Source organism: Rhinopithecus roxellana, chromosome 5 (genome assembly GCF_007565055.1).
Source record: "Rhinopithecus roxellana isolate Shanxi Qingling chromosome 5, ASM756505v1, whole genome shotgun sequence".
Taxonomy (NCBI): Eukaryota; Metazoa; Chordata; class Mammalia; order Primates; family Cercopithecidae; genus Rhinopithecus; species Rhinopithecus roxellana.
Window position 1 is genome coordinate 39,110,324 of NC_044553.1, and position 14,312 is coordinate 39,124,635.

At 42.7% G+C, this 14,312-nt stretch overlaps 1 protein-coding gene across 1 annotated transcript in view; it reads right to left on the reverse strand.

The window, feature by feature from the left end:
- LEO1 (LEO1 homolog, Paf1/RNA polymerase II complex component) overlaps positions 1-14,312 on the reverse strand; it is a 39,328-nt gene that overhangs the window by 10,771 nt on the left and 14,245 nt on the right. Inside the window, exons 3-10 of the mRNA XM_010361395.2 lie at positions 13,810-13,914; positions 11,745-11,839; positions 11,001-11,146; positions 9,851-9,935; positions 5,760-5,854; positions 4,403-4,537; positions 3,446-3,581; positions 2,387-2,573 (exon numbers count right to left, since the gene is read on the reverse strand). Of these exons, the coding sequence (XP_010359697.1) occupies positions 2,387-2,573; positions 3,446-3,581; positions 4,403-4,537; positions 5,760-5,854; positions 9,851-9,935; positions 11,001-11,146; positions 11,745-11,839; positions 13,810-13,914 (984 nt within the window). The remainder of the gene's footprint in view (positions 1-2,386; positions 2,574-3,445; positions 3,582-4,402; positions 4,538-5,759; positions 5,855-9,850; positions 9,936-11,000; positions 11,147-11,744; positions 11,840-13,809; positions 13,915-14,312) is intronic.

A 14,312-nucleotide genomic window follows, 5' to 3' on the forward strand; every position in this document is an offset into this window, starting at 1 on the left:
GGATCACGAGGTCAGAAGATCGAGACCATCCTGGCTAACACTGTGAAACCCCGTCTCTACTAAAAAAATACAAAAAACTAGCCGGGCGAGGTGGCGGGCGCCTGTAGTCCCAGCTACTCGGGAGGCTGAGGCAGGAGAATGGCGTAAACCCGGGAGGCGGAGCTTGCAGTGAGCTGAGATCCGGCCATTGCACTCCAGCCCGGGCGACAGAGCGAGACTCCGTCTCAAAAAAAAAAAAAAAAAAAAAAAAAAAAAAAGAGGCAGATACCCTACTCTTCCAAAGTCAACTATTAAAGCCTGAGACATTCTTCCACCGGTAACAGTTAATTCCAAAATGAGCTTTGAAGGTAAAGCAAGAAAGTGTTTTCCTGGTAAGAAAGTGTTTCCTGTAAAGACCGTTTGTTGCCAGGCAGACCTTTCAAAGAGAGATGCAGAGGGGCACCCATCTACTCCACCGCCCAAGCCCAGGTGAACCTCTGGGTGGAATAAGAGCTGAGGACTTTAGACCAAGTCCCTCTCCTCAAAACCCAAAGCCTTGCCTTTGTCCCCACTCCTTGTCTATCTGATTACTGTATGGATCTGAGCACTACTAGACTCATGTGCTAGATTTTTAATCTCTGGTGACCTGAATGTTACATACCTCTCTCCCTTAAAGCATCCTTGGATTTTTAAAATTTTTATTTAATTTTTGTGTGGTTTATTTCCACACAATTGAATCTTTTTCTATAGGAAATCAGCATTGACAAGAAAGGGTCTCTGTACTGTGGCCCCCAAATAAATAATAGGTAGGTAATAATTTGGTCACCAGACCAAATGCAGTCACTACAAGAAAAGGAGAAATGAGTTTCATGGGAGAGTCAGAGAAAAATAAATTTGGGTGTTTTAAAAATTTACTTGTTATATGCCAGGCTCTGGGCTAAGTACTTTAAATGTATTATATCATGTAATCCTCAAAATAACCTTATGTTCTAACTACCATTATTAATAGGTTGTTTTTGTCATGATGAGGCAACAGAAGTTAAGGGAGACTATGTAACTCTTCAGAAGTTATACAACTAAAAAGTGGCAGGACTGAGATGAGAGTGGGCAGGGTCAGGAGGCCAGCCAGGTCTTCTTAGTTCGCTTTTCAGCACGTCTTCTTGCTACTGGCTTGGGGGAACCCCTGGGTAAGAACCAGGTGGGACAGATGTCTCAGAAGTCAGATGACCTTGGTTTAAGAACTGACCACCTAGCAACTGCGTGCCTTTGGGCAAGTTATTCAGCCTCTCAAAGTCTCAGTTTCTGCAATAAGAACAAGGAAATAAGAGCAACTAGATCATAATGTTGTTATGAGGATCAAAGAGGATGCATGTCAAGTGTTGAGCATCTGCCTAAAATTCAGTATGTGTGGAAAAAACGGTAACCATCAGAAATCACTGATACTTGCGAAAGGAGGAAATATACAAAAGAAAATCTAAGAGAAATGTAGAAGAAGAATGAAAGAAAATATCACATAATTTCAGAATACTTTAATTTCTTGATTCCCAATTAGGTAATAAAAAAAAGTTGACAGATGGCTCAAGCCTGTAATCCCAGCACTTTGGGAGGCCGAGACGGGCGGATCACGAGGTCAGGAGATCGAGACCATCCTGGGTAACCCAGTGAAACCCCGTCTCTACTAAAAAATACAAAAAACTAGCCGGGCGAGGTGGCAGGCGCCTGTAGTCCCAGCTGCTCGGGAGGCTGAGGCAGGAGAATGGCGTGAACCCGGGAGGCGGAGCTTGCAGTGAGCTGAGATCCAGCCACTGTACTCCAGCCTGGGTGACAGAGTGAGACTCCGTCTCAAAAAAAAAAAAAAAAAAAAGTTGACAGAAGTTCCGATATAATTGACAGATTCTCAAGTCAGAAAGCAGAAGCTCAAGGGATAAAACCCAAAGTGGGAACACCAGCAGTTTCTACCTTTCATGCTCACCTGAATGAACTAAGATCACTCATGACAACCGGTTCTTTAAAAATGTCCTGGCCAGGCACAGTGGCTCACGCCTGTAATCCCAGCACTTTGGGAGGCCAACGCGGGCAGATCATTTGAGGTCAGGAGTTTGAGACCAGCCTGGCCAATGGTGAAACCCCGTCTCTACTGAAAATACAAAAATTAGCCGGGTGTGGTGGTGCACACCTGTAATCCCAGCTACTCGGGAGGCTGAGGCAGGAGAATCACTTGAACCCGGAAGGCAGAGGATGTAGTGAGCTGAGATCACGCCACTGCACTACAGCCTGAATGACAGAGCGAGACTCTGTCTCAAAAAAAAAAAAAAGGTCCATTGACTTGGTAGTCAGATTACATCCAATGCCAGGATGAAGTCCAGAATCCCGAAATGATGAAATGTAATTTCCACACATGACTCACCTCGAATGCCCCCTTTATATCGGTTTTTAATGGCAGCCAAGCTGATGGACTCCTCGCCTTCCTCCTCCTCATCATATCGATCAGGTTCCAGGTAACTGGCGCTCAGCCCCCGCTGGTGCTGTTTCTCTCTCATTCGGCGCTGCTGAGATTCCCTACGTATGGAAGCCCTCAAACGTTCTTCTTCTTTCTGTAAAGAAGCAAATAACCTCTTTAACCTAAAAAGGAGCTACTTTCGTGCCCACTTGAACCCACTTTTATCACAACTAGCATGTAATGTCTGGTCAAGATAACAGCTGTCCCGTGTGTGTTCCCCATCACACCTCTGTGGCTCCACATGGACCCTCTGGTTTGGTTTGCAGGAGCGAAGGCAACACAAGGGTAAAGCAGCAGAAGGGAGCCCTGACACTAACTGGCCCAACTGGCATTGGCACAGGTGTGTCCTTGGGAGCCGTGCTGGTGTCCTGTGCTGCCACTTAACCCAGAGAGAAACGACCCGCCTGAGAAACCCCATCCATGCCCAGCAGACACCTAAACTGACTCCCTGGAGCAGCAGTTAACAATTAAACTTGTGCCTAATTAACAGTTGGGTCACATTTGAAAATATACCAGGTAGAATGTTACAAACTGACCTTAAAAACTCATAAGCTCGTCTTATTCTTTACCAGAGTCTCCTTTAGGCACTCTCTCATTCAAACTCCTGGTCTAGTCTCTATTTTATACTACTCTCTAGTATCTCCACTGACTTCTGACATGGATTCTAAACCACACATAGAAGACTTAATGATCTTTGAACTTATACATGAAAATTCAGATATTTCAATCACTGGTTTGTTGCTGAACTCTCAGGGCCTCGTGAAGAGAGAACTTGAGCCCTGTGTCTGTTTTACTATCATCGCCGCATCACGCATTGTTTGGCGAATGCTGAGGAAATGAAGCCAGCTCCCTATTCATGTCGGTTGGAAGAGGAAAAGGTGGGCCAATAAGAGATGAAGAACAAGCATTTTGGGAAATACTTTCCTAATTAACAAAGAATCCCAGGATAAGGCTTAGCAAACATACCTTAATCATTTCTGTGCGTTGGCATTCAGGATCACGACCAGCCATTGGCAAGATTCTAATCTTCTGTGTCTTTGAACACCTATCTGCAAGCGACAGAGTCATCTTTCTATGTGTGGCACTGTCCGTAGAGTGAGGTCTGCCAGGAAATAAATGAAGAGCGTCTGACTGTTTACCAAATATATTTGTGAGCCAGTGATACCCACGTCACAGAAGAGCCCAGTGACCATTTCCTAGTCACCTGAAAAAACAGGCAGGGACACTCGACTGCATATACCAGGTGGAAGATTGTGAGTTTTCTTCATTCTATGGCTCACTGAGACATTCTTATTCCACAAATGAAAAACAGAAGGTTGGAGTAAAAAAGACTGTATGGCACAATCACCTTCTAGCAATAAATGGATAAGCTCAAGCAACATTAATTAGATACTACAGGTTGGTGCAAAAGTAATTATGGCTTTTGCCATTACTTTTAATTAGTATTAATATATTAATATTGTTAATATAACTATCCTATTTTATAGATTTAGGAAACTGAGGCAAAAAGAGATTGAGAAAGTGGCACAAGGTCACACAAGTGGAAACGGAATTCAAATATGAGCCTAACTGATTCCAAAGCCTGTATGTTTACCTTTACAATTTCAAAAAGCTAAATCATAACCAACATTATTGTGCCCCCTCTAAAGATAAGCATTACCCAAGGCAGTTATAATAGTCACTGGAATTAAATACATTGACATTCTCTTGTAAGTCTGGTTAGCATGACCTGGTTCCCTAAGAAATAGCAACTTTCAGTGTATTTGACAAAATAACTTTTGAACCATCAGAACTATGCACAAGATCTTGGTTCTTGCTGAATCATACCGTGGGGTTACATCAATCAGGTGGCAGGCATTACAGAAACATCTATGTTTCACTGCTTTTACCATAAAAAAAATACATAATAATAATAACAGTTACCTGAAGGTGAGTTTCGTTTTAAAGACTGCTTGTCCCTGTAGACCAGTACCTTGTCTTATAAAAAGATGATTGTGGTCGCCCTGCAGTGGGGCTTTGTACACATCAAACACTTCATTGCCTAAATGCAGGGACATGCTGGAAAGAAGAAACATTTCATATACTAAAGTCGTAAAGCTTTCACTCTACCATCTTACTTCACTTAAAGGTGATTCAGGCTGGGCACGGTGGCCCAAACATGTAATCCCAGCACTTTGGGAGACTGAGGCGGGTGTGATCACAAGGTCAAGAGTTTGAGACCAGGCTGGCCAACATAGTGAAACCCCATCTCTACTAAAAATACAAAAATCAGCTGGGCGTAGTGGCACACACTTGTAGTCTCAGCTCTCAGGAGGCTGAGGCAGGAGAACTACTTGAACCCAGGAAGTGGAGTTGCAGTAAGCCAAGATCGTGCCACTGCACTCCAGCCTGGGCAATAAGACAAGACTCCATCTCAAGGGAAAACAAACCAAAACAAAACAGGTGATTCAACTGCTGCTCTCTCTCTTTAAATAGAATTCAGAAGGAAAGAAAATAAGTCATAATGAGAAAAACTGACTACAAAGAAGTAACACATGCTGGGACATTTACCAGGCTCTACTACAGTCCCAGTGAAGGGCAGTTTTTCTAAAATGTCAATTTGTGGCCAGGCACGGTGGTTGATGCCTTTAATCCCAGCACTTTGGGAGGTGGAGGATCACTTGAGCCCAGGAGTTCAAGACCAGCCTAAGCAACTTATGGAGAACTGTGTCTACGAAGTGGTTTTTTGTGCCTGTGTGTGTGAGACGGCATCTTGCTCTACTGCCCAGGCTGGAATGCAGTGGTGCGATCTCAGCTCACTGCAACCTCCGCCTCCTGGGTTCAAGGAATTCTCTGCCTCAGCCTCCTGAGAGTACCTGGGATTACAGGCATCTGCCACCAACCCAGCTAATTTTTAGTAGAGACGGGGTTTCACCATCTTGATCAGGCTGGTCTTGAACTCCTGACCTCGTGATCCACCCGCCTTGGCCTCCCAAAGTGCTGGGATTACAGGCGTGAGCCACCGTGCGCAGGCTTTTTTTTTTTTTTTTTTCCATAATCCATGCAGGGTGGTACACACCAGGTAGTCCCAGCTACTTGGGAGGTGGAAGGATCACTTAGGACTAGGAGTTTGAGGCTCTACTGAGCTATTATCATGTCACTGCACTCCAACATGGGCAACAGAGTGAGATCCCATTTCTAAAACTAATAATAATAAATTTAAAAATAAAAAGTATTTCAAAACTTGATCCCTCTGACCCATTCTGGGTATGTCAATACCCTTCCGGCATTTTGTGCTCACCTTCCATCTGACCACTTGACTATCCGAGCATTGCTTTCTTTAATTTCATTTCCTTCTTCATCCCGGCGTATCCTCCATCTTATAGTATTTTCTACCTGTTTCACAACACAAGTACTTAGAAAATTACAGTTTAAATGATTCTATGCATCTTTTTTTTCCTCAAGAGGCACATAATCACAGATAAGCATACAGAGGTGACAGATGTATGTGTGGCGGGAAAATGAACAACACTGAAACCCTCTTAATCACTTAGAGATGTTGGATAAATTAAAACTGGGCAAAAATATGCTTAAGTGAATTTCTGAACTCCCAGTATCAGAATCACAGAAAGCTTAGAGCATTTGAGCAGATGGCAGATACTAAATGTACAGTAACCCCGAGATACATTAAGACACAGTAAGAATTACAAGGGACAGGCGATAAAACTTGAGTCCATGTGAGGCAGAAATTTTGAACTGAAACCCCTATATAAAGCAGGTTCTCTCACAGAGCTAAAAACTCTAGAAAAATGAGACCAAAAACTCTGCCGATTGGCACAAAGAGAAAAACTTCCCATATATGAGCAAGGATAAATAAGTGCCCTGTGAAAATTAAAACCCCAGATTTCATTAGTTTTAGAGCCTATCTTACCTGCATGGTGGAGAAACACCAGACAGAGCTGGTAAATGAAAACCACTGTTACTGAAATTAAAGTCAGTGGGACCTCCAGGAAAACACAACATGCTAAACGCATGCAGTTTATCACTGCTGCCTCCTGGAAACCCACTAAAATGACAATGAAGAGTAAAAACAGGACAGACAAGATAGAAAGAATGAGAATGAAGCTGGCAACAGACAGAGAGATGCCAACAGTGTGAAAACTGCCAATGCCAAGACCATGCTTCCCTCTGCCTGTTCCCCCAGTGTCAATCCTAAACACAGCTGCTCCCAGTCCCAAGGAGATCGTCTGCATCTCCACTCCCTTAGTTGCAAATGTCTGTGCAACTGGGTCCTAATGATCCCCCCTTCCGGTTTTTCTTCTTTCCCTATTTATTCCTCACAAATAGCTATAAAGTATGCTGACTGAATAACTCCGTAATATTCATGAATTAAATATGACGTCATACCTGAAATTTGTTTCAGAATAGTCTGGGGAAGCTGGGGTGGGGAATATGGAGATGACAAAAGATTGTTAACTTGACGACTGTTGAAGTGGGTCACGGGCACATGAGAGAGTTCATTATACTGTTCTTAATATATTGGCATATGTTTGAAATTTTCCTTAGTAAGGAATGTAAACAAAACAATCTGTCACTATTCCTGTCTTCGCTCTCATACAATAGGTTGGCCAATATGAATACACAAATACGCCAGGCGGGGGGCTCACACCTGTAATCCCAACACTTTGGGAGGCCGAGGCAGGCAGCTCACCTGAAGTCAGGAGTTCAAGACCTGCCTGGCCAACATGGTGAAACCCCATCTCTGCTAAAAATACACAAAAATTACCCGGGTGTGGTGGCACGTGCCTGTAATTCCAGCTACTCGGGAGGCTGTGGCTGGAGAATCGCTTGAACCCAGGGGGCGGAGGTTGCAGTGAGCCAAGATTGCGCCACGGCACTCCAGCCTGGGCAACGACAGAGCAAGACTCCATCTCAAAAACAAAAACAAAAACAAAAAAACGAATAGGCCATTATTAATCGAGAAGCCATTCTAAAAAAATGCTTCCTATTACATAAAGTGATTCAAATAGTAATTATTCTATAATAGGACACATTGCTAGGTCCTAATCTATCGGGATGAAGGACACATAATAGTATTTCTGAAGACAGGGGAACCTCAAAGAGGTACATAAGCTGTATCTGGTTCCATGGTTCCTTGTTCTTAAATAATTAACTACAACATGCTTTAAGACTGGTCGGCCTAGTCTTAAACATCACTCAAGAAAATAAGGGTCCAGGGTTACTTTCTGTCATACACCAAGGTTTTAAGACAATAGTTTATGTTAAACATCAACATTTTATAGTCTGATGCACTGAAATTTTAGGGTGAAATACATATTTGTAAATTTTTTTTTTTTGGGAGACAGGGTCTTGCTGTGCCACACAGGCTGGAGTGCAATGGCACAATCACAGCTCACTGCAGCCTCAAACTCCTGGGCTCAAGCAATCCTCCCACCTCAGCCTCCTGGAGTAGCTGTGACTACAGGCACGCACCATCTCTGCCGGCTAATTTTTTAAATTTTTAATAGAAACAAGGTCTTTCTCTGTTGCTCAGGCTGGTCTCAAACTCCTGGGCCAGTCTTCTCACCTCGGCCTCCCAAGGTAATGGGATTACAGGTATGAGGCACCATGTCCAACCTTATTTACGAAGTTTGATACCCATACTAGCATCTGGTATCACATGGTCTAAAAATATAATAGATATATTGATACAAGCCTAAATCAATACATCCACATGTCTCAAGGAAATAATATAAATGGATGGGCTAATAAACAGAGATGAGTAGATGGGTGATGGAGGGAGGACAGGAAAAACAAAAAAACAGTGTAAGCACTATATCTGTTGACTGTGTGATCTTGAACAAATTATTGGCATCTGTTTATCTCAATTTTCTTATTTGATTTGCATTTCTATTAAGAGGAGTAGTGAAGTCTACTGAAAAGTTTTTGGATAGAAACCATCTTATACCAAGGTTGTTTAGGTAGTTGTTAATCCACCACATTGAAGAGATGGTACTATTAAAAATATAAAAATTCAGCGCCTAAAAAATGCCAGACTATCCCTTTCTAACAATTTAATACTATTTAAGGTACCAAGGCCAGGTGTGGTGGCTCACACCTGTAATCCCAGCACTTTGGGAGGCCGAGGTGGGTGGATCACCTGAGGTCAGGAGTTCAATACCAACCTGGCCAACATCGTGAAACCCCATCTCTACTAAAAATACAAAAATTAGCTGGGCATGGTGGTGCGCACCTGTAATCTCAGCTACTTGGGAGGCTGAGGCAGGAGAATCACTTGAACCCAGGAGGCAGAGGTTGCAGTGAGCCAAGATTGTGCCATTGCACTCTAGCCTGGGCGACAGAGCGAGACTCCATCTCAAAAAATATATATATACCCACTGGAAAATAAGAAATTTACGGGAAATCCTTCAGATTTAAGAACTGAAAATGCGTAATTCCGGTTTCAGTATCATGCATTCAACCACCTCTTGTTCCCTTGTACAACTCAATTCTAAAATGTCTACTTGGCCAAGTGCAGTAGCGATCACACCTGTAATCCCAACAATTTGGGAGGTCAAGGCGGGAGGATCACTTGAGCTCAGAAGTTCAAGATAAACCTGGGCAACACAGCTAAGACCTCATCTCTACGGGAAAAAAAAAACAAAAGCTGGGCATGGTGGCATGTTTTCTGTAGTCCCAGCTACTCAGGAGGCTGAGATGGGAAGATCACTTGAACCAGGACACTGAGGCTGCCAAGGGCTGTGTTTGTACCGCTGTAATCCAGCCTGAATGACAGAGCAAGACCGTATCTCAAAATAAAAAGATGAAACTTCTACTCAACCTACAGCCTCCTTACTTAAAAGATTAGAGGCCCTCCTTGGATAGTGTGACCAGATGGTATGAGGTATCAAAGGGAAGCATTAATGGGAATTTAGTACAATAAAATTTTCTCCTAATAGTCAACAAAAGCAATCAAAAGAACACAGCCATATAGTGAAGTGTTAGGTGAAAAAATCACTTTCTTTTTTTTTTTTTTTTGAGACGGAGTCTCGCTATCTCCCAGGCTGGAATGCAGTGGCTGGATTTCAGCTCACTGGAAGCTCCGCCTCCCAGGTTCACACCATTCTCCTGCCTCAGCCTCCGAGTAGCACAGGCACCCGCCACCACGCCCGGCTAATCTTTTGGATTTTTAGTAGAGACGGGGTTTCACCGTGTTAGCCAGGATGGTCTCAATCTCCTGACCTTGTAATCCGCTCACCTCGGCCTTCCAAAGTGCTGGGATTACAAGCTTGAGCCACCGTGCCCGGCCTAAAAAAATCACTTTCAAAAGCTCAAGTTTCAAGTTAGTTCTCCAGGTTTTACTTTATAAAAGGAAAAAGCATGAAATGGTACCTTTAATTTTAACCTGGTTCTACCTTCTTCATCCAGCATTTCTTCATCTTCAAATTCATCTTCATAATACTGAGGATCAAAAGGTCTACAAATTGTTTTCCAAATAAACTATTAATCATATTTTATAAAGAATATTACTGTTATGTAATAACATCTCTATTAATAAACACCATTATATCAAAAAATCATAATATAATTTAAAAAATCATAATGATCAATATCTTCATGCTTAACTTCAAGGAAGTAGTAATTTTACTTTTTTCTTTTTTTGGAGATGAGTTTTGCTCTTATTGCCCAGGCTGGAGTGCAATGGCAAGATCTCGGCTCACTGCAACCTCCACCTCCCGGGTTCAAGCGATTCTCCTGCCTCAGCCTCCCGAGTAGCTGGGATTACAGGAATGTGCCACCATGCCTGGCTAATTTTGTACTTTTAGTAGAGACAGGGTGTTTCTCCATGTTGGTCAGGCTGGTCTCAAACTCCCGACCTCAGGTGATCCACCCACCTTGGCCTCCCAAAGTGCTGGGATTACAGGCGTGAATCACCATGCCCAGCCAATAATTTTACTTCTTAAAACTTGTTGTTAATACATATTGTTTGAAAAAAAGTACAAGCAAGGGTAAATATTCAAAATATCCTTTCTTCTTCTTATGTAATTCTGCCAAAGAATAGGCAACATATGCTCTAGTTTTCCACATCATCGTGCCTGTGGGAAAAAAAATTTTAAAAGCACAAGAGTTTGAATAAACTTAGTAAATAATACCCATCAAACACCGTCTAATTGTCCAAAATCATCACCTTTTCTAGACTAACATTAGTTGCTACAATGGACACTGCCATTTCTCTAGCAAATTTCATCACTTTCAATTTCAGCCTTTTCAAGGTTGTACTACTTAAAAAAATATCTTGAAGACCTGTGGTGTCTGTTAATTCATAAGAAAGTATCAAACTGCTCAAAACAGTTATAGCATTAAAAGCCTCCCCTACCAATACATATTTTTTCTATCTCAGGATGTGCTTGACTAATTTTTTCAGAGATACATGATCAATTTTCCATTTTTGTGATTTGTAAACTCAATGCGAAATAAGAAAAATAAACATTCTATGTATTTCTATTCAACATCCTGAAAAAATTTTAATTGATTTCCTTACCTGGGCTCTACACTGAGAAAGTTGGGCAATTTAACAAAATATAAGTCGTTTCCTAAATCAGTGTTTACTTTGGGTATTTCTACTTCTATTCTGGTCTCAGGAATTGGCTCCTCTTCCTGTTGATCCTGAGGCAATCCATTTTCATCCTAGTGAAAGAATCAGAAGTTTGGAGCTTGATGGGACCTTAGAAATGGCTTCCTTCAACCTCCACACTTTAATTACTCTGGGGTGCAAGAAACATAATTAGATATCACTTTAGGACTAAAGAAGCCACCAGTCCCCATCCGAACCCACCCACACACAAAATGGGAAACAAGATCAATTTGGATACCTCAGTTCAAGAAACTATCTCCTTTATGATAAATCTATCTTCCAAATACTCATCAACAAAAGTGTGAAATTAACACTTTAATATGAAGTCACTCTATCAATTAAAACCAGAGAAGATTATCAACACAGCAGACACTTCTTGGCATGAGCAAGAAAAACATTCAAGTCAATGGTTCTCAAATCAGAAGTCCTCACAGTTCAGTCCCCTAAGGCATGACGCCAACCTCACGTTTGGCAATTATTTCCATTCCCCTTATAACCAAGAGTTCCCTACATAATGAAGAAAGTCATCTGTTCATTTTATTTTTGTACTAGAATTCAGTTATCAACTTCCTTTCTTAGAATAAAGGAGACTCTTCACCTTTGAAACTTTATACTTGGCCTTGAATAAGTTAATGTTAGTAATTGACTTACAACAGGCTGTCCTGGAGTAGGTGGTTTGTCTTCTCCATCACTCCCTGAAGAGATATCATCTGCACCTCCAAATAGATCCATGGTTCCACCATTATCTTCAATGCAGAAGGAAAAAGGCATTAGTGTTACTATCTGTAACTAAGGTTCTTCACAGCTCATCATTTCAGCACATTCCCAAGGTTTCTGGACCAGCATCAGAAAACCACCCAAAACATAATGCTGAGCCTGGCTCTCAAAAGACCCAATCAGACAGTGTGGGGAGAGGGAAGGGGGCAAATCTAGTGAAAGGCAAGCTGCACAGGAGGCACTTATTTCTCCTTTCATTTTCACCATCCTTGTTCTCCCACCTTCCTTTATTCCCCAGGAGCCCAAATGTTTCCTACAGTCTAGATGCTCAAAGTTGGGGCTGAAGCACTCCACAGACACCTATTTTCCATACGTCTATTCCAGATTCAAAATTACAGTCCAGGCACAGTGGTTCACACCTGTAATCCTAGCACTTTGGGAGGCCAAGGCGGGTGGATCACTTGAGGTCAGGAGTTTGAGACTAGCCTGACCAACACGGTGAAACCCCGTCTCTACTAAAAATACAAAAATTAGCTGGGCTTGGTGATGGGTGCCTGTAATCCCAGCTACTTGGGAGGCTGAAGCAGGAAAAAGGAAGCTGCCACACCTGGCTGGTAGAACTACTTTCATCCTTCCAACTTATAATACCAGGTGGTGGTGGTGGTAGTGGTGGTGGTAGGTGGTGGTGTTGCTGTTGTCTTGAGACAGAGTCTCACTCTTGTTGCTCAGGCTGGAGTATAGTGGTGTGACCTCGGCTCACTGCAACCTCCGCCTCTCAAGTACAAGCGATTCTCGTGCCTCAGCCTCCCGAGTAGCTGGGACTACAGATGCATACCACCTCGCCCCGCTAATGTTCTGTATTTTTAGTACAGACAGGGTTTCACCATCTTGGCCAGGCTGGTCTTGAACTTCTGGCCTCAAGTGATCCACCCACCTTGGCCTCCCAAAGTGCTGGGATTATAGGCGTGAGCCACCGCACCTGGCCAACACTGGGTTTTTATGAGCTCTTCATCTAACTCACAGCTCAAAGAATCAGTTTCTTCATCTGTTAAGAACTTAGGAACAAAACACTGAGACTGTCATTATTCAAACTTAAGAATGGACATTGTAACCTCCACCCCAATAAGAAGGCCAGCCCCCTAATAATAAATTCACTCTAACTATAAACGGACTGGGCGCAGTGATTCACACCTGTAATCCCAGCACTTTGGGAGGCTGAGGTGGGCGGAACACTTGAGATCAGGAGTTCGAGACCAACCTGGCCAACATAGTGAAACCCCATCTCTACTAAAAATACAAAAAATTTAGCCAGGCATGGTGGTACATTCCTGTAATTCCAGCTACTCAGGAGGCTGAGGGAGAAGAATTGCTTGAACCCAGGAGGCAGCAGTTACAATAAGCTGAGCTTGTGCCACTGCACTCCAGCTTGGGTGACAGAGCGAGACCCTGTCTTGGAAAAAAGAAAAAAAACAACAAAACTACAAAGAAGCAGGTTCTTATTCAACTAATTAAGCATGAGCAGCTTCTCATAGCTATATAACTTCTCTGAGTACACTGAGTGTATCCACACTCTTTTCTGTGGGTCTTGCGATCTGGGATAAACACACTCAGGGTTAGAAATGCACTACAGTGGCCGGGCGCGGTGGCTCAAGCCTGTAATCCCAGCACTTTGGGAGGCCGAGACGGGCGGATCACGAGGTCAGGAGATCGAGACCATCCTGGCTAACATGGTGAAACCCCGTCTCTACTAAAAATACAAAAAACTAGCCGGGCGATGTGGCGGGCGCCTATAGTCCCAGCTACTCGGGAGACTGAGGCAGGTGAATGGCGTAAACCCGGGAGGTGGAGCTTGCAGTGAGCTGAGATCCAGCCACTGCACTCCAACCTGGGCAACAGAGCGAGACTCCGTCTCCAAAAAAAAAAGAAATGCACTACAGTTAAATGCAGAAAGGTATGGAAATATACATATATATATATATAATAATAATAATAGGGGTACCTTTTGGCACCTCAGTGTCGCTATCCACTTCTGAATCAGATGCAATTGCATTCTTGCGTTTCATTCGTAAAACTTCATCTTCACTATCACTGCCTCTTGCAGATTCTATTAAAGGTAGAATTAGAAGTTCTGCATAATCAGTCGCCTTAGTTGAATTTTGTGTTTTAAAAGCAATATTGGAGATAAACAAATTGTGATACACCCATACAATGGACTACTACTCAGCAATAAACAGGAATGAACTACTGATACATGTAACCAACTGGATGAATCAAAAATGCTATATGCCAAGTTAAAGAGGCCAATCTGAAAGACTCCATATTTACTGTATGACTCTATTTATATGACATTTTCAAAAAGCCAAAAGTATAGTGACAGAAAAGACACCAGTAGGTGCCAGGGTTTAGGGATAGCAGAGAGATGTGACTCAAAACAGATAGCATAAGGGAGTTTTTCAGGGTAACATCTATTCTATATCCTAATTGTGATGGTGGTTATACAAA